A 22,696-nucleotide genomic window follows, 5' to 3' on the forward strand; every position below is an offset into this window, starting at 1 on the left:
TTCGATATCTAGATAAACTTTTTCCTATCAGTCCATATTTCCCATACCAGCGTTGCCTACACCTCTATCTATTCATCTTACTAGAGCAAGCTTTACGTTCCTTGCCATAGGGCATTCTTCTTACAGAAAGTAATATCTCATAAAGCTCTGATAACTCTCTTTCCAGGTTTCCATTTTCTTTGGTCTGCAACTTTCTTTGTAACTTTTCCACAAACAAGCTAGTTACCAAGTTTCCAATGGCTTCCACTAGCTCCGAAACACCCTCTTCATCATTATCATCATCTTCTTCTTCAATACCTGGTTCGGACTATGATGTTTTTCTCAGTTTTCGGGGTGAGGACACCCGCCATGCCTTTACAGACCATTTATATGAGGTATTGAGATTGAAAGGCATTGACGTCTTTAGAGACAACGAAAAACTCCAACTAGGACAAGTCATTGCTTCTGAGCTCATACAAGCAATAGAAAAATCCCAGTATGCAATCGTTGTTTTCTCAGAAAAATATGCCGATTCTAGGTGGTGCTTGGATGAACTTGCCAAAATTGTTGAATGCAGAAAAAATAAGGGACTTAAAGTGGTGCCCGTCTTTTACCATGTAGATCCCTCAGACGTGCGGAACCAGACTGGGCCGTTCGGAAAAGCCTTTGCTAAACATAATAAAGATGACAGAATCGACGGAGAGAAGATCCAGAAATGGAAGGATGCTCTGAGAGAAGCGGGGAGTGTATCCGGCAAGCATTTAATTTTACATCAAAGGTACACATAGTGGTTTTTTTTAGTAGTGTTTATTACACTGTTACAGTTACACACCGTTTAAAGCATTTGCCCTGGCTAGTGTAAAAAGTTACATCTATTTTAGTATAAAACTCACTTTTTTTTTTTTCATTTTACTTACTCATTTTTCAAAATACCTTACATAAAATTATCTACTTCACAAAACATTTCATTAAAATGTTAATTTTTGTTTTTCTTTTTTTAATTTTTCCTCTTTCTTTCATATTCAAAAACCAACATTCTTTCTTAAAAAAAAAAACCAACATTCGCTCTCTTCTTTTATTTTCAAAATACATAAAGAAAAAAAAATAAAAAATTTAAATGCAAAATAAATTATGTTAATATAAATTACCAATCGAAGCTTGCCACTCCTTGAAGCCACTGCCCTGCCTACTTCTCTCTGGTCTCTCTCTCTTAAGAGATTTTGTGATCCCACCAAACACTTATTATTGAAAATATCAATTTCTACATTTTCTTTTTAATTCACCTTGCCAAACAGAGGCTAAAGGGACTAGTAGGGGGGATCGGAGAATGTTAATACTGTTGGTCAGTAAGGGATAAAAATAATAAAACCACGGTTGTTCAAAAAGTCGAGAGTTAACCTGTTTAGTTCGTTAACAACTATATATTCTCACATGACTTTACATTATTTGATGTAAGTGAATTTTGAACTTTTTTTTTTTTTTTTTGAGAATGAAATACTTCCTTTAGATTAAAATAGGGAGGCTAAATCAGCCTGAACAACATGAGAGATATCTGGTGGTACAACCACGTCTTTTACCATTCGCTCGCCCTCTCAAAGTGAATTTTGAACTTGATTAACTAAATTGTAGTACTTCTTTTATTATACAAGTAACTAAAATTGTGACTTTAAGTCGTGTGTAAATGTGAATAACAACTTTTATTCTTTTTCTTTTACTTTATCTGCAATTTATGTTTCTTTTACCACCCAAGTCAAAAAAGCTGTCTCCTTTAGGAAACTTTAAACATAAAGAATGAAAAAAATTATAATAAAAGTAGGGCTAGGTGAACACAAAGATATATATATATATATATATATAAATAAAAATAATGAAAAAAAATATAATAAAAGTAAGACTAGGTGAATACTCTATATGTTTACATGGAATATTAGTATCAGGCCCATGAAAATTCTTCTCGGCCCCCTAGTATGATCCTGAGCCCAAACATATAACAAAAATTAGTCCAACGAACAACAGAATTAAACCCAAACAACAACAAAAATATAGATCTCAAAACTATTTTTTAGCCCTTCAAAAACATGAATTTTTGACAGATCCTACTTCTATTAATTTAAAAAAGAAAATTCCTAAATTAATACTAATACCGGTCAAATAGAGAGAGACTCGCCTTCTTCTCTTCTACTGCATAGCAGTACAAGCCACACCCACACGTCACTAGCCATCCGATCTACTCATTGGTATCTCTCTCTCTCTCTCTCTCTCTCTCTCTCTCTCTCTCTCTCTCTCTCATTAGTCATTACTTTTCTCTCACTTTACTGTAAATTTTGTAATGCTGTTATTTTTTCAAAAAACTTGAGTTCTTTGAAAAAATAGTCTTTAAGTTTATTGTGCTATTTTTTATAGAACTTGAGTTACATGACAAACTAAAATTTTATAAATTCACATTTCAAAAAATTGATAAATCTCTAATTATTTCAGAAACAATGATAAACCGCCAAATATTGATATTTGGCCATTTCGTCCGTTGTATGTGGGTTCAATAGTTTTAGTAAATTTGGTATTTAATTTGTTTTTAAAAAGCATTGGTTGACTGACTTAAGTGCGTAAAGGCGTACTGGCGGTGGGGTTGCTTTTTTAAAAGGGGGAAAAAAAAACATTTAATAGAGATAGAGATCACAGTGGGGCTGACTGTATAAGTTATAAGGTTGAGTGTTTTTAATTTTTGGAAATACTTTTGTCTGTGAGTTTATATTTTTTTTTCTTTTAGTCACCGTTTTTTAGTTGAGAAGGTTTATATAAAAATTTATGGTACATTGTCAGATTGTCTAGTGGAAGGAATACTTAGCAATTAGGTAATAAAGATTAAAAATGCTAGACCAAAAAAAAAAAAAGTAAAAATGCTACACCACATGGGCTATAGAGAAATTATTAGATACACCAAGAGGACTATTGAAATGGTCTGTCCTCCCTACCAATGAAATGATGTTACCTATACAAATGTGTAAGTCAGTTTCCTAATTAGTATAAAAAATAAATAAATAAAAAGTTACTAGATAATGTCCACTTGCATAAGTGGCAACGCTTTATTGGTTGGAAAAATCAAGGTGGACCACTTCAGGAATCTTTTGGGGACCTAATAATTTCTCTAAGCCATGACACCTTATTTAATTGCTAATGCACAAAAAAAAAAATATTAATCTTATAATCAGAATTTATAAGTTTATAATTGGTAATTGTCTGTGTATGGATTGGGGTCATTATTTTTCAACTTACTAGCTTAAAATTGATTTATTTATTTATTTTTTTTTTTTTCATTGAGTAGTCCACCTTATATATATTGGTCAAGTTTGTAATATGGGTTTATGTCAAGGAAGTTAATTCCGTACCGTACCGGCTGGTACAGTCGGAATTTTCCGTACCGGTGGTTAGGATAGTATTGAAATGCTGTTATTTCTTACTGTCTTAAATACCGATTATACCGGAGCTGTTTCGATCGTACTGGGTAAATACCGGATTTCGACCAGTAAACGGATTCCAGGCCAAAACAAAATAATGAAAATATAAACCCATAATCCAAACAAAGTAGATATAGATTAGTAATGGAGGTGAGGAGACGTTGTGTTGGGTAGAGGTGGCTTGAGAGAGAAGCATGGAGGTGCTATTAGGGATGAACAATGCTTGTGGAAAGAAGCATGGTGGTGGCGTAAAACAATGATTGAGGAGAACATTGAGAGAGAAGAAAAGTTGTGACTAGGACAAAAAGGATGAAGAAAGAAAAGAGGAAAGTAGATTTGAAGAAAAATCTAGAAGAGACAGGATAGAGATAAGATGTAAAGCACATGTGAAGGAGAGAAAAAATGGTTAAAGCAAAAATGACACATAAGTTAAAATAAGACCTGGCGGAGAAAACAAAGGAAAAGGGAAAAAAAGTTATTAAAAATAAAATTAAATTAAAGGGTGGGCCTTGGTTTATGGTTTGAGTTATGACATGGGTACAATTTAAGGCTTGGGTTCATCACTTGATTGACCCACTCAACCTTTAATTACATTATACATAAATATTTGTCATATTATTTATACGTACACCAGTATTAACCGGTACCGAAAAATTTCGTTTCTTTGACCTAACTGAAATGGCTTTCAGTACGGTATTGACTCCCTTAGTTTATGTGCATTAAATATTATGGCATTCTTAGGCTCACTTAATACCCTTCCTTATATATATATATATATATATATATATATATATATATATATATTATTTTTTTTCCACTTTGGAATCTTTTCTTATCTTCTTATTTACTTAGAGACAATAACTAGTCTTTTTGTTAGAAGACTATTCAACATATAATGAGATCATGAGCATAAGTTTTATGGGCATATCAACTATGATAGATGATCTCATACATTAAAGCGAAATTACTTCGACATTTAGTATGGAATCAATTACAAATGATTTTCAAGATTTATAAGAATGTCGAAATTTCATTCTCATAAATAATTGTATTGCAACATATTAGGAAAAAAATTATCTTGTGTCTTTTCATTTTGTTGATATTTTGTTTATATTAAATGAATTCTAATTTGGATTTTCACCAACAAATTTTTAAATTTTTTTTTTTTTATTCTTCCACCCCTCTCAATCGGAATGTTGGCTTTGTCCCTTGTTTGTGGCAGTTTAGAGTGTAAAAGTTTCAATCTACCAAATACACAGAAGGTGAACAAACTCTCTCTCTCTCTCTCTCTCTATTATATCCAGAATTAATAGATTTCCTAATAATTTACATGAAATGTGAAATCAAATGTTGCCAAGAGAGAGACAATGACTATCTCCAAAAACAAAAGGCCAAAATAAAAAGCACACTCTCCCTTCATCTCGACTCTTGAAGAAACCAGATTCTTTTTAATTTTTTATTTCTCAGTGCTCAACACCTTGCTACTCTCCATCTTTATTCTTTATTCTTATTTAATTATTTTTAGCTTTCTCTATGGTTGCTCATCAATCCATCCCTTTTGTTTTTCACTCTATTGCTGAACTTCTCTTGTTTTTGTTTCACACTTTCACTTACAAACTTATTACTCATCTACCCCTATTCTTCAATCAACCACTCACCCTTTGGTTATTGTTGCTAATTAAGCTTCACCTACTATCACCCACTCTTCCTTTTGACTTTACTTTCTTAGTCATTACTCATTAGTCAATAAGTCTTTCAAGTTTTTAAAATATTTTTTACGTTTCACGTTTTATTTTTATTTTTTTACTTTCATTTTTAGACTTATCACACAGGCCAGTGAGGCAGTGACCCACGTGATGTATAACATTGCTCTCTCGAAACGGCACCAAGAAATTATTCTAGAAAATAACATTGCAGCAAAAACATACTTACAAACCACCAGTGACACTCCCACTAATTGAAGATTCTATTGTACCACCCTGCCCAACATGATTCCACCGAAACGCATGCAGTAGCCGCTTTAAGTTTTTTTTTTTTTTTTTTTTTTTTTTAATGGAATGATTAAAAAACTTAAGTTAAATAAAATTTAAAAAAAGATAATTTGAATATATCAATTTATTGAAAAAAAAAACATGTTAGGTTTTAGATCCTTGTAAACTAGATTGTTTAACCTTGAAAGCTCGAAAAGTGTGAAAACACAAGAGCTTGTTTAGACCCCCAATTCAAAGTTATGGCTTGGTTGATTTTACACTAACTTAATACTAAGTGCGAAATAATGAAAACACAAGCATACAAGCAAGAGAGCTACTCTAATTCATATTTAAAGCAACACATCAGTAAAATGAAATGAACAAGAGTAGGAAAGAGAGATGCAAACACTGATAACACCGAGACGTATTATCGAAGAGGAAATCGAAGAACTCGGCGAAAAACCTCTCCACCGCCCTCCAAGAGGTAATCGATCCACTAGACAATCAGTTGGGATACATGGGTAAGTAAGAAACCCTCCAAGCCTAATCTACCCACTGTACCTAAGCCCTCCAAGCTCCTACTCCAACAAGACTTCTCGGAACCGTGTCTTGTCTAACTCTCCGGATCCCGCAACAAGCTCCACGTTGCATCTGCCATCCTTGGCTTCTTCCAATGTTTCCCAGCAACACCAAAACCTCACTAGACACTCTCAAAAGGTGTGGTAAGTGTTTGGGCTATTGACCTCTTAATGGTATGGAAATGGAGAGATAAGAGATGAGGAAATTTCACAAACAAATGTGTAGAGAATTGTTGGTATAACAATTTCTAACTCTCAAGTGCTTTAGTTAGGGTTTTCTCTTAGAAGCTCTCTTTCACAATTGTGGGTAATATGGGTATATATAGTGAGGGTACAAAAAGTATGTATCAAATAATATAGACTGGCAGAACAGAATGTCTCGCGGGTGTCTCGCGGGAAGGCCTTACCCGCGAGATACTCGCGAGATACAGCTGTCTCCATCTATACAGACTCTTCGCATTCCAGTCATGTGCAAGACACATGCTTCACTTCGTGGGAAGCTTAGTCGCGAGACACCCGGGAGAAGTCTTCTGGCTTCACTTGCTTGAGTCTTCACACTCTCTTTCTCTAACACACAACCCTTACAATCACATCTCACAATAAATACAGAGTACACAAGATTGAATATAATTATAATCAAATTTGGCATGGAATAAAAGCCAATAAAACACAAATTTGTAAATCACAACTTTACAAACCTAATTAATTAACCAAGAGAATACTTAGGTTTATTATTCAGATCTAGGTTAAAACAAAATAATCATATCATGTAAAGCAGCGAAAAAGTAAATAACACAACGATATGATGACCTAGGAAAACCAAACCGATAAAAAACCTGAGGAGGATTTAACCTAGTTATTCTCAAGGTAAAAAACAAATCCACTAGAAAGAATTGAAATTTACAATAAGACTTAGACCACTAACATCCTATTGCTACCATATGTAGAACTTATTACCACGACTCCATGATAGCTTCGAGTCCACAGACTACTTCTTTTCTTGGCCTTTGCAACACAAGCACCCACACTTGTGACTTTGAGACTCCACTCAAAAGTTTAACAACACAAACTCTCCTGTTTGTGACTCCAAGACCACCATTGAAGGTTTAGATCACTAGCACCTTTGATGACTAGAGAAGGCAGCAACTTCTACAATACCGGATCTTGAGATTCTTCAAGGAATAACACCGGTAGAAGATATGAAAGAGCTTTTTGGGTACAAAACCCTAGATAAAAAAGAGGCACACTCTTCTCTTTCTGAAAAGCCTTTTTTAAAAACGTGCTTAGTGTTTCCTTTATATACTAGAAGAAGTAGATTTGAAACCCTAATTCTTTTTGGGCTTAAAATGCTATTCGGATTTAATTAAAATTCTGCAAATACGACTCTCGATCGATTGAGCTTGTCTCTCGATCAGTCAAACTAGGTAGATTCTGAATTCTTTTTTCTACAGCTTATATGTTCTTGAATCTTGACTTAAATCACCTTGAGCATTGTCTAATAATACCTATAGACTCTAGGATCTATATCTAGACAAGTTTGTGTTCACGATTTGCCAATTGTTCTAAAATTTTAGAACCTAACAAAACACACACATGCACACGTGTGCAAATCCATGCAATTTTACAAGTTTTTATATTTTGAAATCATTACATGATAGTTCATTATAAATTGTCATTATCTACCGTTAACGTAGATAGGTGTGACAATTTTATTTTGTCAAGTTTGTATAATTTCTTTTATTTTATACAATTTAAAAAAATAAAAAAATTTCAACATATAATGTCCAATCTTAATGATTACTCTTTATCACCAGACCAAAACACCAATTAGTTTTTTATTTTCATACATCTAATAAAGCAAATGAATTATTTGTGGCCAACATGATGCACTACACGCCATCATAAACTTTAATTGTTTATTGTCTATATTGAAAGCTCATTTCAACATTGAGTGTCATTCTCTTTTCATCTCTCTCTCTCTCTCTCTCTCTCACACACACACACACACACACACACATTAATGAATGCAATAAATTTTGCTACTCAATCATTGAGCCACATCATCCACTTATTTTCTACCTCTTATTTTCTCTTTTAAAATTTTCTTCTTACTACTCTCAACCAAAAAAAGTATATATATTCTTCTCCCTATTAGTCCACACCTACAGTTGCACTTTCTCCAACTTTTCCCCTCCCTTCTTGCCTTTTTACCTTCCCCACTACTCTCAACTTTACCATTACACTTCCTTCATCCTTATCTCTTTCTAATATTTTGACTCTTCTTCTTCCCATTTTATTTTGTATAAATTTGATATTATTTCTTCCATTAATTCAATCCATATTTTTTCCACACAAATATTGTGAGTACTCTCTCTCTCTCTCGGTGAATTTATGTTCTTTCTTATAACTTTGATTAAGGTTGATGTTTAAAAAAATATATGTGTTTAGATATTGTGTTTTTTCAATTCCCATCACAAAGTTCTCTCTCCATTTTATAGCTTTGGTTGAATTTAGGTTTGGATTAACACTTAGTTTTTTTGTTTTTGGAAATAGGAATTTGAATTTATATCAAAACACAATCTACATGATTATGAATTTGAATATGCCTACCAATTGTTTGAATATAAATTATTATAAAGTATATCTATTGTTCCTTTGGTTTCATTTTAATTTTGGTTAAGATAACATTGTAATTTTGTGATGAGTTTTGATTATCATGATAATCTCTTTATTCCTTAAGAGATGAGAATTTTGAATAATTAATTTGAAACTTATAAAATTTAGTTGTATATTAGACAAATATAACACACTACAATAGAAGTTAGAAGAATATGGTTCACCTTAAAAAAATATTAATAAAAATAATACTAATATAATGATATATTTGTAGAGATAAAAATGACAACACTTGAAGTAAGTGTTACTTTTTATATATTACACCTTATTACATAGTATTTATATGGGTTTGGCTTACCTCCAGTATTGTTTCAACTGGACATCTCATTTTGTTTTAAATATACAATAGTAAGTGGTAGTGAGTTTTAATCTTCATATATTATTTAGTTAGTGAGTGATGTGACAATTTCTCATTAAAATAAAAGAAAATTCTAGTTAAAAAAATATTAGAGGTAAGTCAAACCCTATTTATATATATTCTCATGTATCGTGTGGGTCTACAGCTAGTATATCTCTAACAAGCATGTGTAGCACCCCTAAAGTGAGTAAGTCACTGCCCAAGGAATTGGTAAGCTGACTTTTGTGGCTTGTCCAACTACCTCACTAATGAGGTATTTTATCAAGTGTGGGCTAGACCCAGGGTGCTATGACGCACCCAACAGTTGCTAGCTTAAGCAATGGTAGCTGTTATTACATAGTCGGGAACTATGCTTCCTCTCTCTCACAGAGGGGTGGGTCTCACCCACCATGGGGTCCACCCCTCTCTGAGAGGAAAGGAGCATAGTCCCGGACTATAGAATAATTTTCCGCAATGGGATTGGATGACAACATTAAATTTTCTCATTTCTAACTATTTTGCTCGTTTCCCCTCCCTTTCTTAGGTTGTTTCTTCTTCTTCCCTATCTCTTGTAAATACTCTGATTGCAAGGTCAGGATCTTGGGACATACGGAAACGTTTCATATGAAACCATATCTAAAGATGCAAAACAAAATAATGATTGAAGACGTAAAATCTAGGAATCTTCAAACACAATTGTTAAAATGAACTATAACACAACACTCATATGGATGGTTCTTTTGAGTTTGGATTGAAGCATTCAATTACATTTATGTGTCCCAATTTCAGTTTTGACCAACTAAACTAAATGCCATATATCTACTAACTTTTATTTTGGGTCCCATCATGGTAGGTGAGACTCACTTCTTATTGTTCTCTTCTTTTTGCAGCTCTGAGGCAAAAGTTATCCAAAACATTGTGCAGTGGATATCAAATAAATTGAGTTATAAAATCGAAACTAATGAACTAGTTGGAATAAGTTCCCGAGTTGAGGATTTGAAGTTACTTTTAGTTTTAGAGTCAAATGATGTTCGCTTTATAGGAATTTGGGGGATGGGAGGAATGGGTAAAACAACTCTAGCAAAAATTGTTCATTACATGTTTTCCAATCAATTTGAAGCTAATAGTTTTATTCATGATGTTAGGAGGAAATCTGAAAATGGTTTACATGGGTTACAAAGAACACTATTGAAAAAGCTTTTGTGTGTAGATATGGATATACAAGATGTTGATGAGGGAGTTTTCATCATAAAGAAAAGGTTACATTGCAAAAAGATTCTTCTTATTCTTGATGATGTAGATGATTTAAAGCAATTGGAGAAGTTAGCCGGGGGGCATAATTGGTTTGGTCCAGGTAGTAGGATTGTTATAACGACAAGAAATAAGAGCTTGCTTGTGACACATGATGTAAATGAAATATATGATGTTGGAGCATTGAATAATGGCGAAGCTCTTCAACTTTTTAGTTTGAAAGCTTTTGGGAAAGGCCATCCTGATGTTGATTATATGGAGCTATCCCAAGATTTTATACGTTATTCTCATGGCCTTCCTTTAGCCCTTGAGCTTTTGGGTTCCTCTTTGTTGAAAAAAAATAAAATTTTCTGGAAAGGTTTGTTAGACAAGCTAAAAAAATCTCCAGAAAGAGTTATTATCAAAGTACTTAAAATAAGTTATGAGGGACTAGAACTCTTTGAAAAAGAAATTTTCCTCAATATTTCATGTTTCTTTTGTGGAAATGATCAAGATAGTGTCTTTAAAATATTAGATTATCTTGAACTTGTCCCTGAATATGGATTAGAGACTCTTAGTGGGAAAGCTCTCATCAAATTGAAAGGCAATCACTTATGGATGCATGATTTACTCCAAGAAATGGGTTGGGATATAGTTCATCAAGAGTGCCCTAACATTCCTTTGAGGCGTAGTAGATTGTGGTTGTATAAAGACATTGAAGATGCGCTAGAAATAAATAAGGTATGATGTTATTTAAAGAACATGAATAAATACTTTATTATATTTAGTTCTTTGACGACCTCACAATTTGCCGCAACATTTACAAAAATTTGATGACATTTGTGACTATGGTTGATAAAACTATCACTTTCACATGGGTCTACCAATTTTTTTCTACCATTCACAGTCACATAGGTTAAGATTGTGACAATAGTTATCGTACAAAAGTTGTGTCCATAGAATTTCTCTATTACATTTTTTTACATAGTTTAACATAGCATAGTTTTGGTAATTATACATTTTACAATTCACTAATAGCTTTTGTTCATGATTATTAGGAAACAGAAGAAATTCAAGGCATAGTCCTAAAGTTATTCAACCCAAAAGTGGCACATTGGAATCTTAAATCCTTTTCAAAGATGCATTGTCTGAAAACCCTCATAATTGATAATGTCGACCTCAAGAATGATCTCAAATCTCTTCCTAGTGGCTTAAGATTTCTTGATTGGAGTGGGTACCCTTCAAAATTGTTTCCATCAAGTTTCCGAACCAAGGTAATTTAGGTATCCTTTTTATTTTTACGCTTCATTAAACTGTAAGATTTTGTAGAAGCTAATTGTTTGTTATTTGTTTTGTTTTGTTTTGAGCTTTAACAGTCTTTTGAGAGGTTGAAAGCCATCAAATTGAACAAGTCTCCGAAACTTATTAAAACCCCTAACTTCACCGATTTCCCTGTTCTTGAGGAATTGGAACTTAAGGATTGTATAAATTTACTTGACTTGCACCCATCAATTGGAGTTCATAAACAACTCACTCTTCTTAATCTAAAAGGTTGCAAAAACCTCAAAAGTCTTCCAAGAAAGCTTGAAATGGAGTCTCTTGAGATTCTTATTCTTTCCGAATGCTCAAAAGTAAAAAGTATTCTAGAATTTAGGGAAAATATGAAAAGTGTTTCAAAGTTTTACTTAGATGGCACTGCTATTATAAAATTGCCCACATCAATTGGGAATTTGATGGGTCTTGTTTTATTGAATGTAAAAGATTGCAAAAACCTCATGACTCTTCCTAGCACCTTTTTAAATCTCAATTCCCTTGAAAAACTGTATATTTCCGGATGCTCAAAACTACTAAAGATCTGGGGGGCTACTGAAAGTTTAGAGGGGCTTGATGAGATTAGGACTGCTAAAAAACTTAAAAAACTATTTATCAGTGGAGTTAAGCGAAGTACCAATCCCTTGGATTTGTCAATTACTTCTCTATCGAGTTTGTGTTCTTTGAGCAAATTGGAGACACTGGAATTAAGTTATTGCAATCTCAATGCAATCCCCAATGCTATTGGTTGCTTATCCACTTTAGAAATTTTAATTCTAAGAGGAAATAACTTTGGTTCCTTCATGCAAAGAAGTCCCGATCCCTTGGAGATGTTATTGACTTCTCTATCGGAGGGTTCATGTTCTTTGAACAAATTGGATCTAAGTTATTGCAATCTGAATGCAATCCCCAATGCTATTGGTTGCTTATCCACTTCAGAAAATTTAATTCTAAGCGGAAATAATTTTGGTTCCTTCATGCAAAGAAGTCCCGATCCCTTGGAGATGTTATTGACTTCTCTATCAGAGGGTTCGTGTTCTTTGAACAAATTGGATCTAAGTTATTGCAATCTCAATGGTTTCTCTGATAGAATTGGTTGCCTTCCCAGTCTAGAAGAATTAATTCTAAGTGGAAATAAGTTTGGTTACCTCCCGGAAAGCATCGCTCAACTAAGTAATCTGTTAGTTTTGGATCTGAAAGATTGCTCGAGTCTCCGATCATTACCAAAGCTTCCATATCGGAAGGTGAGTCGTCCATTATTAGATTCATTACCAAAGAGTCAATATCAGCAGAGGCCTGTTCCTCTTATTAACGGACTTAGAATTGGTATTTCGATTGCCTATCCGACGAAAGAACGGATAAAACTGGCTCTCAATCAAGACTTCATTGCAGATATATACGGGCTCAGCCTCGGGGTTGTAAACCCACAACCCACACGTGTTTTTGGAAGTGAAATTCCGGAGTGGTTTGCGCTTCAAAATATAGGGGCTGAAATTAATATTAAAGTACCTTCTCATTTGTGCGATGAGTTGGCGGGAATTGCTAGTTGTGGTGTGATTTGTTGTCGTCAACCCATCGACCTTTTACAACTTGACTCCTATTTAATATGTAATGGAAACATTATTGGTGCACATTTAGCAATGTGTCCAGTGCTTCAGGATTTATCAGATCGGCTTTTGCTAGTCTATTTTCCTAGAGCAACGAGGACTTGGAAAATATTTGTTGTGAATGGATTCGCTAAGTTTGGCATTAGATTTCGAGTCCATGGTTCAGGCATGGAGGTGAAGGAATGCGGAATTCATTTGGTGTACAAGAAAGAGGTTGAAAGTTTCCAAGAAAATCGCAATCAAATTTGGGCTGAGAGAGAGAAGAGAGCCATTGAATATATGGGCCGGGCTGAGAGAACTGAGAGAAGAAAGAAACAGAGGGAAAAAGACATCGCTGAAATCAAACGACTCATGGCTAAGAGTCAGAGAAGCAACAACAGCATCATTCTTTATGAGGGCTCGAATGACTGTAATGGGGCTGGACCTAGTGGAGAGGGAAGCTCTAATGATGTACCACACCCGAAGCAGATTGAAAGGCTCCCAGAATTGGCCCATGGTGACTCTGATTCTGAGGGATCAAGTGAGTACCACGAATGGGGTGACGAGTTACACGATTGGGAGGAATCTAGTGAGAGTGACCAGGAAGGCTAATCCACTTTTTTCTCTTCATTGCTTGTAAGTCACTGGCTTCTTATTTCAATTTCTGTTAATTGCTGCATTTCCTTTTCTCTTAGTTTACATGTCTTAATAGATTGACCACCATGCGTTTGATTAGAGTTATCAATGGGACTGCTGGCAAATTCACTAATTGCTAGGGTCATTTTTGTGTCTGCATTTTCTTTCTCTAAGTGCACATTTATTAATGCAAAAGACATCATCTGCTTGAAAGCAAGTAAACATCAAAATTGGAAAGCTTTTGCTGCCAAACGTACTAGTTTTTTTTTCGGTTTAACACAAAATTTGTACTTTTATTTGAGTTTAATAAGTTTGTAGACCTGTTTTTAACACAAAATTATTAGATTATTATTGAGCCAAATAAAATAACATGTCTTTAATTTTTTTTTTTTTTTTTTTTTTTACTTCTCTCTTTCTCCTACAAAATTGAGATTACATACTTGAGACTTCATTTTCATATTTGCAAAGTTCTTTCATATATACTATGAAAAGGGTATTAAATAAAAAATATATATAACTACTTTATATTTTTGTTATTATTGTTATAAGTCTAAGAAGTTAGAATGCTAAGAAGAAATACAAAGAAAAAATTATTAAAATAAAAGAACAATAAGAGAAAGTAAATTTTGATGATGATGAAGAAAATGTCGATGAAGAAATAAATTTGTAAGATGATGAACATGATGATAACATTGACTTAGATGGAGTTAATTAGGCAAAATGATGAATATGATGAAAATTAATCATTATTTTGGCTCATATGTCATGTATTATATATCACTTTAAAGTTTAATCAATTTGAATGTGTACGTTATAAAAATATGTTAACATTTTATATAAAATTTATTTATTTAACTTTATTAAATATTATTACATAATTAATGATTAAATTAGTTATTAGTTGAACATATTCTAAATTCTTAATGAACATAATTTTGGGGGGGGGGGGGATATGCCTTTATATATGTATATTTATAATTTTTTTTAAATATTATTAAGTTTTTGTGTATCTTGCGGTATATAATACGATACGATATATGACACGGGAAAAAAAATTTGATTCACGATACTATTCATGTTTTGACAACCATGCTTAGATCTACAGAGTATGCAAACTCTGAATCTCTCCCCACCCTCCTCATCACTGCCCTCCTTGTCCTCATTTTAGAGAAATCCAAAAGCACAACCTCATTTTTTTTGCATGACAGGTTTTTCAAAATGAATAAAGTAGAATTCTATGAATTTATGATTGTGATTGAGGACAAAGTTTGGAAAGTTAATAATGTCACTAACTGTAACCAACAAATTAGATGAAGATGCAAGAGGCACACACCATGAATTAATAGTTTCATGAAAACTTAATAATGTCACTAATGGAAATCAACAGTTACTGTGAATAATAGATAGTATTGAACTCTAAGTACAAAACAGCCTTAGCCATTTGCTTCCATTGTTTTGCAATGTTAGGAAAACATCTTACACTTCATCATCCCATGTGATGTTTGTGCTGAGGCATGGGTGAGACCTTAATAATCTTCAAATCTATATATTACTAAAAGCTGAAGCGTAGCATTTAATGTTACTACGCTCACGTTGAGCCACATCAGCAGTCACATCATCATTTTTTATTTCCAATTTTTTTAATATATTTTTTAAACATTTTCTCATTTAAGGTGACTTAAAAACTCCATTATTTAAAAATTAAAATATCTTTTAACCATTATTTTTATTATTAATTTTCCAAAACTCTCCCTCCTTTTTACCTCTTCATCTCCCCACTTCTTTCTACCTTAATATTATTCTTTCTCTACCTTTTTATCTTCCTTTACTTTGACTCTTCATATTCTCAAATCTTACTATAAATTTGACATTTTCTTTTCATTCTATGCATAGTTTTCTCACACAAAAATGGTTACCTCTCTCTCTCTCTCTCTCAATTTGTTTTTCATTTTTTGTTTGATTTTTTTTTATTGCATCAATTCTTTAGGTTGATGAATTTTTGTGTTAATTAGAATTCTATTTTGGGTTGATGCAATTTAGTTCTGTGTTTTCAGTTGTTATCTTTTATATTCTCTTTGATTAAATATTATATTGCATTATACATATAGTATATAATAATATAATGTTATTGTATTACATAGAATGACTTGTAAAATTTGATGTTTATTGCTATATATTTTATTTTTACTTTTTTTTCCTCTCATCTTATTTCATTCAACATTTAAATCCTGTCACATCCTTTAAACTATTAAATTATGCAGAACAAATCAAGAAAATAGCTACACACAAACCTGTCTTCCTTTACCATACATTGGGGGAATCATTATATTTGTGTGATATTATATAATTTATAATTTAGATAGTACCTTTTGAATGTGTCTAAACCCATAGATTGAGCAATTTGTAGACTTAAAAGGCTACTGAGAATGAACTTTTTGAATCAAGTCTAAAAAAATATGAACTACTATATCATTTAGATAAAAACTTTTATCATAGATACATTAATATTTTTTTTGCCACAAATTTAAATCACACAAACTTAATAATTTTATATTATGTATTAGCATTGTCTCTGCCTTTTCTTCTTCTTCTCAAAAATATTATGTATCATCTTTAAAGGATGCCAACAATATTGATCATATGGGAAAAGCTACGTAAAATATTGAGAAAATAAATGTTTTATATTACAATCTACTAAAAATGTTTTTTTTTTTAAATATTTCTATTTTTCATACCACTGACATGTTTTACAACTACCACATGTGTTAACTAAAGTCTTAATATTCTTAAGTTGTTTCGGCAAAAAGGAAAAAAAAAGTTGTCACAAAAGATGAGTTCATGTAAAGTTTTCCGCAAAATAAAATATATGTTTTGTAAGGCCACCAAACTTGATAATTTGCAAATGATGGAACCACTCGCAACAATATTTGCATAGTTATATAGTTCCAGTTAAAGCAATTGTATATACTTTTAGTCTTCAAAAAACACACATCTACAAGTGGTTAAACGTTCATCTTGGGTAGTTTTAACTTTTCATATAATTTTACCTTTACATATTCATCTATTTTGATTCGGATATTTTCAAAAGAAAAAAACTTTAATTTAGATATTTATAAGTAAAAAATGAAATAATGATTCATGAATAATCAAAAAAAAAAAAATTATCTATACATATTTATCTTGTGCGGTTGTAACTTTACATATAATTTTGCATTTATATATTTATCTACTTTAATTTAGATGTTTATAACTTAATAATGAAATCTATAAATAAGGTAATTAAAACAATCATATCTCTACAATTCAAAAAGTCACAATTTCTTTTATCAAAAAAAGGCCTTTTACATTTCCGTGGAATCATTTTTAAATTTCTTTTTATAAAACCTTTGACATACTACTAACCTAACCACTTCATACATTAAAAAAATTTAAGCCTCATTATTACTTTATTTAATAAATTATGGATATCTTAATTGATTGAGATCAAACTAAAGAAATGCCTTTCATATTTCTTTGAAAATTCAGAAAAAAAAAAAAAAAAAAAAAAAAAAAAAAAAAAAAAAAATGACATACCACTAACGTAACTACATCTATAACTATTTAAACCATCCATGACATCTATTTCTTATTGATAACCATAAAATTTACAATTAGCAAGGGAACATGCAAAGTAATAAAGAATAAATGGAGGAAGAAAAAAAGAAATGAAATCAAACATCAATTAATAACCACTATTTAGAAAATAAAAAGGTGGTCAAGAGGAGTAAGAAATAAAATAAAGATGGCTATATAGAGGACATTGAAAACTTTATAGTGAAATAAAATCAACCATTACATTCACTTAATTAAATAAATAATCAACAATTAAATATAATAATACAAAATTTAAACTTAAAACTAATCAAACACTAACTAGGGAAATTATATATATATATATATATATATAGATAATCATAATCTTCATATACCATGACTAAAAAAAATTTAATGAACAGTCCTATCTCTTATTTAAAAATGTCTATGTTATGCAAATCATCGACCAATAAATCTATATATAAAATAATAGGTGAAGCAGAGAGAGTGTGAAATTGAATTCCAAATTAAAACTCTAATTTTGTGCCATGTGTCCAGAATCTAAAATTAAAGTTGAATTTTGCATCATGTGGCTAAATGTATGTGGGCTCATTTTCATTAAAACCACTTCTATGTATCGGGTCAAGTGAGTTATTGTGCTAATTAAGTTTTTTCTTGATTTTGTAGTCAAACGTGAAAATCAAAGAGATTAATATCGATGATAAGAAAATGGTTTGGGTACATTGTATAATTTCCTAAAAGATAGTAAAGCTAGAGTTTGCATCTTTGTTATAAATTGCTTACAAAGTTTGCATCTTTACATTTGCACTGAGTTTCGGATTAAAGTGCTTTTTTCTTGGTTCTAACACTAAGTTTTGTTTACTATTCACTTACAAAGTTTGTATCTTTACATTTATTATAAATTGCTAATATGTGATTAGATGCACATTATGCCTAAAATTCACTATCCTTATATTTGGCTTTTTGTTCAGGTTGGGCACCTATAACAATGAAGAAAGCATTGCTGTGGACCGATAGATGATACTTTTTACAGGTTGCAAAGGAACTTAGTGATCAATGGAATCTCATGCGAATTGAAGAGGACCTGGCTATAGATGTCTGGATGGCAGATGTGAGTCACTTTGATTTTAAAATGTTCAGTGAAGGTAAAGGTTATGAACAATGTAAATTTTCCGGAGAGAGATTTATTATTCCATATTTATGCAAGTTTGGTCGCCTTCTTGGAGTGGATCACTCCACCCTGTCTTTCTACTGAAATTTTTTATTCAGATTATTACAATTTAATTCGAAATTTTATTTGAATTTTCCTATTGTTGTTACTATCATATATTATCATTCCAATTGTTCAATTAGAATATGAAATTGAAGTCCAATTTTACTATACATGTGTACAATCTAATTATTTTTAATTTTGCTGTCATGTGTTGAAGCCAATGAGATAAAATTAATAACACATTAAACGCTCATGTTTTGAGAATCGGTAGTACCAATCTAAATCCATTGGACCTACTTCGTGATAATACAACTATGATGAAGGATGTATAAAAACACGCACAAACTCATCTCTCTATAAAAAGAGATTGGAGAGAATTTCTTTTATCAGCCATGGAACTTCAAATGTTTTTTCTTCACATAAATGCCCATTATGTTACAAAATGACTCATCGTAAAACTACAAAATGAGTACAACTCTGAGGTTTTTTTTTTTTTTTTTTTTTAATTTTAAATTTTTTAAGCTGCGAAAATTTTAATCACCAATAGAGATTGAAGATTCAAAAGCGTGAATGGATCTTTTGGCTAAACATTGTTACCAAGGTTCATCTTTCTGTGTAAAATATATATACTGCTAAGTTTTGTTAATGAAATTTTCTTGTATATGATAATGGTAAAAAACGTTACAGACAAGATTATGAAAAATATGATACAACTATTAAAAAAAAAAAAAAAAACTCTTTATAAAGTCTAGGGACTAAAATAGTATTTTTATCTAAAAAATTATCACGCGCAATGCGCGAGTCTGCGACTAGTTTCATTTAAAAGTGACTTCTTTTTCCTCTCCATTTTGTTAATTATATTGTCATTATTTTCTTTGTTTTATTTTCAAACATTCAGGAGTTTAATATAATATATGTAATGTCAATTTTGAATGGAAATGGTGGTATCAGCTTATCACTTGCATTGCCTTGTTGAGCTGTAATATTAATAGTTTAAACTCATCATTTTGTACATAACATTGCTCGTTAATTATGGAAGTTTCACATATACACTTAGATTAGGTTAGAGTAGAATTTCTATCTTGTATAAAAATAAATAAAATAAATAATGGAAGTTATTACCACATGAATTTTTGTGCTTTGGGCTCTTGATATTCTTGAAATTTTCAAGACTTATTTCAAATCATAACCAAGGCAAACCATACTAGATCATTTTTCATTTCGTCTTTATGGTAATTAGACTCATGCAGGCAAGCAACTATGTAGACAAGGTTGAAAATTGGAGAAGGTAATCTGCTTAGATTTGTAAACCCTGCCCTACTTTTTATCATTGTTTTGATGCATTTTGTCTAGAATTTAAGTTTTGTCACATTTTCATTGTTGTTGTTTCATTTTAGCCTGATGTATTACATTTCAGAGTGAATTGATAATTCACCTTTATAGAAATACAAGTACATATATATATATATATATAAGGTTCCTATTTTATTGGATGTCCCCAAGGCAAAGGGATGTCTAATGAAATTGCATAGGTTCTTGTTGTGGCATATGTACTAGTCAAAGATACTTTCAGGTGAAATTTTGAATTAGTTTGAAAAATCCATAGCCAAAATAATTCTGAAAGAATTTTACAAATTCCTGTTTGTGTTGCTAACAAGATTATTAAGCCTCATTCTAAATCTGGAGGATATTTTGTTGAAAAAGGATAATGGCTAGTGCATACTAGGAATTGTAGAAACCATGCTGGCAGGTCCTTTGTTAATCTTACTGGTACAACTATAAGTGAAGACCCTGAGCTTTGGAACCAGATATGTAGGTTACAATTACCTTTATGATTGTCCTTCTTTGGTTAATTTTATTGAATTTTCTTCTTGTGTGGGCAAAATTGAGAAGGCATCTGAGGACTCAGTCATTTATGTCAACAATACTAAAATCTTAGACCTTTTTATTTTATTTTATTTTATGTAGAGAAATCTGGTTTGGTTTGATATGTACATTAGAACTAATTTCATTGAGCCTTAATTGATTCAAGCATGGATGAAGAGTTGGATGAAAGGAAGGAGTTTTGGGGATCTTAAAGTACTTCTCATTGTCTTTTTTCTCTATTTTATGGTCTATTTGGACTTATAGGAACAAGGCAACTGTGAAGAAAGAGCCTTTCTCTGCCACTAATGTGGTCATGTATTGTAAATTTTGATTTTAATGTGCAGGGTAACTAACAGTTCAAAAGCCTTGATAGCAGCAGGATAAGCAAATCTAAGTGTTCCAACTAGCAACCAACTCTATTGGAGACAAGCTGCAAGCATAGGAGAAGGAAATAGAGAGGATCCAGCTTCTTTTGTAAGATAGAGAAGGTGCATTTCCATGGCTGGTTGTTTCAGTTGAGCTGTTAAAGATACTATATGACAGCAGCTTTATTGACTTTCTGTGAAAGATTTTTGAAGCTAACAGCTTTGTATTAACAAACAGGTGGCAGAGTTGGCCAATAGAGAGGCTGTGTGGTTAAGGTCATTCAACATATTACAAATGTTTGGATTTGACAGGTGGACAGATGTCCTAGCAGAGCCTTGATCCCTAGCAACACTTTGCCCATAAGTTCTTCATGAGCATTAGCTTGGACAACTGGAAGCAAACTCCGAATCTTGTACTCTTTTCTTCTTGTGCTGTTTTGGTTCCTTTGTTTCAATGTACAAAAAAAGAATGGCAAGACAAAGCATTTTGTTGGTGTTTTAAAAAGCAGTAGAAATCATGTGCTGGAAAGCAAGTAAACATTGACATTGGAAGCTTTTACTGCCAAAGGTATATTGATTTATTACTCTATCCCATGTTGTTTTCTTCCATTCAGAATTAGGCTTCTAGGTTTCTCTTATTTAGAAGTCCACAAGAACAAGCTCATTAGTGAAGGCATGACAGATTGACAGGTAGTTCAAAATGAATAAACTAGAATTCTAATTCTTATATATTTCCTTCTTTACCTTTCCATATAATATGGTTTGCTTTATGTTAAAGTATGCATAGGGGTTTTACTTATTTGGAATTGTTAAAAAGGCTTCTTTTCTTTATTTATTTATTATTATTATTTTTTTAACCTGTCCATTTACAAGTGATTTCATTTAGCCTTACTTGATTCAAGCTTGGATTTAGAGCTGGCTGAAGGATGTCAGTAACAATTTAAAAAACTTAAATTACTTTTCAGAGTCGTTTGTCTTTATTTTATGGCCAATTTGGACTTATAGGAACAAGGCAAGGGAGATCCTTTCCCTGCCACTAATGTGGTCGTGCATAGTAAAAGTTTGATTTCTATGTGCAAGGTAACTGTCAAGAACTAAAGGAAAGCCTCAACAGCAGCAAAATAAGCAAAACCCAGACCTTTATAGTCTTTCAACTGGCAACCAATCCTGCTGGAGAAGAGTTGCAAAGGTAAAAGAATGAACTGGAGAGGATTCATTCAGTTTTGTTTGTAAAACTAGAGGCTGGTTGTTTGAGCTAGACTAAAGAGGGTGGAATAGAAGTAACAAGGAGGTGGTGGCAGAGCTGATGAAGGACATTCAGGGTGTTTTGGAACAGTTGACAGATGATCGGGTTTGGACAGATGGACAAAAATCTTTTGGAAGGGCCTCAAATCTCTAGCAAGTAGCAACCTTTGCTCCTAACTTGTTTGTGAACATTAGCTTCGATAGTACAAAGTGGATTCCTAATCTTGTACATTTTTATTCTAGTGCTGTTAATGTTCCTTTGTATCAATATATCATGGTGCAAATCCATCACCAAAGCCATAAAAATTTTTTTTAGAACAAAATAGAAATCCGTAGAATTTTAAGATTACATTTGTTGTTTAGACAGAAATTCCTTATAATATATGTTGATAACAACAAACAATTAGGCCGTCATTTTAGTCTCTCAAAATTATCTTTCATTTTGTTTAACATAGTAGAATAATTTTTGGTGGTTGTTTTCTCACTTTCACATCTACTACAAATTAGTACAGTAGCACTAGTGTTTATGATTCTGCTTTCTTTACCACCACTCACCCTTGGTGCGATAATCACTTCACAAGTATGAATGTTTGTGGGGAGTAGGGGGGCAAGGGTAAGAATTTAAGTCTCCAAAACACTTGAAAAGCCCACCAAA

General features: G+C 32.1%; 1 protein-coding gene and 1 long non-coding RNA gene across 2 annotated transcripts; both read left to right on the top strand.

Moving 5' to 3' along the window:
- The first annotated feature begins 52 nt into the window (after positions 1 to 52).
- LOC115959927 (TMV resistance protein N-like) lies at positions 53 to 13,734 on the top strand. Its single transcript, XM_031078599.1, has 5 exons — positions 53 to 757; positions 9,886 to 10,604; positions 10,761 to 10,966; positions 11,284 to 11,499; positions 11,602 to 13,734. Exons 1-5 carry the CDS (start codon positions 237 to 239, stop codon positions 13,732 to 13,734), a joined length of 3,795 nt encoding a protein of 1,264 aa, XP_030934459.1. The 5' UTR covers positions 53 to 236.
- Positions 13,735 to 20,586: 6,852 nt separating this feature from the next.
- On the top strand, positions 20,587 to 22,444 carry LOC115960776. Its single transcript, XR_004085237.1, has 3 exons — positions 20,587 to 20,919; positions 21,035 to 21,486; positions 21,877 to 22,444. It is a non-coding gene; the product is annotated as an uncharacterized LOC115960776 (long non-coding RNA).
- The last annotated feature ends 252 nt before the right edge of the window (positions 22,445 to 22,696 follow it).

Source organism: Quercus lobata, chromosome 9 (genome assembly GCF_001633185.2).
Source record: "Quercus lobata isolate SW786 chromosome 9, ValleyOak3.0 Primary Assembly, whole genome shotgun sequence".
NCBI lineage: Eukaryota > Viridiplantae > Streptophyta > Magnoliopsida > Fagales > Fagaceae > Quercus > Quercus lobata.

What these genes read in the sequence shown, in the direction of transcription:
- LOC115959927 (XM_031078599.1), top strand. Translation starts at nt 237, where the DNA reads ATGGCTTCCACTAGCTCCGAAACACCCTCTTCATCATTATCATCATCT. An exon ending in AAATAAAATTTTCTGGAAAG is followed by an intron (nt 10,605 to 10,760) that starts GTTTGTTAGACA and finishes TTAAAATATTAG; the next exon opens with ATTATCTTGAACTTGTCCCT. An exon ending in CATCAAGTTTCCGAACCAAG is followed by an intron (nt 11,500 to 11,601) that starts GTAATTTAGGTA and finishes GAGCTTTAACAG; the next exon opens with TCTTTTGAGAGGTTGAAAGC.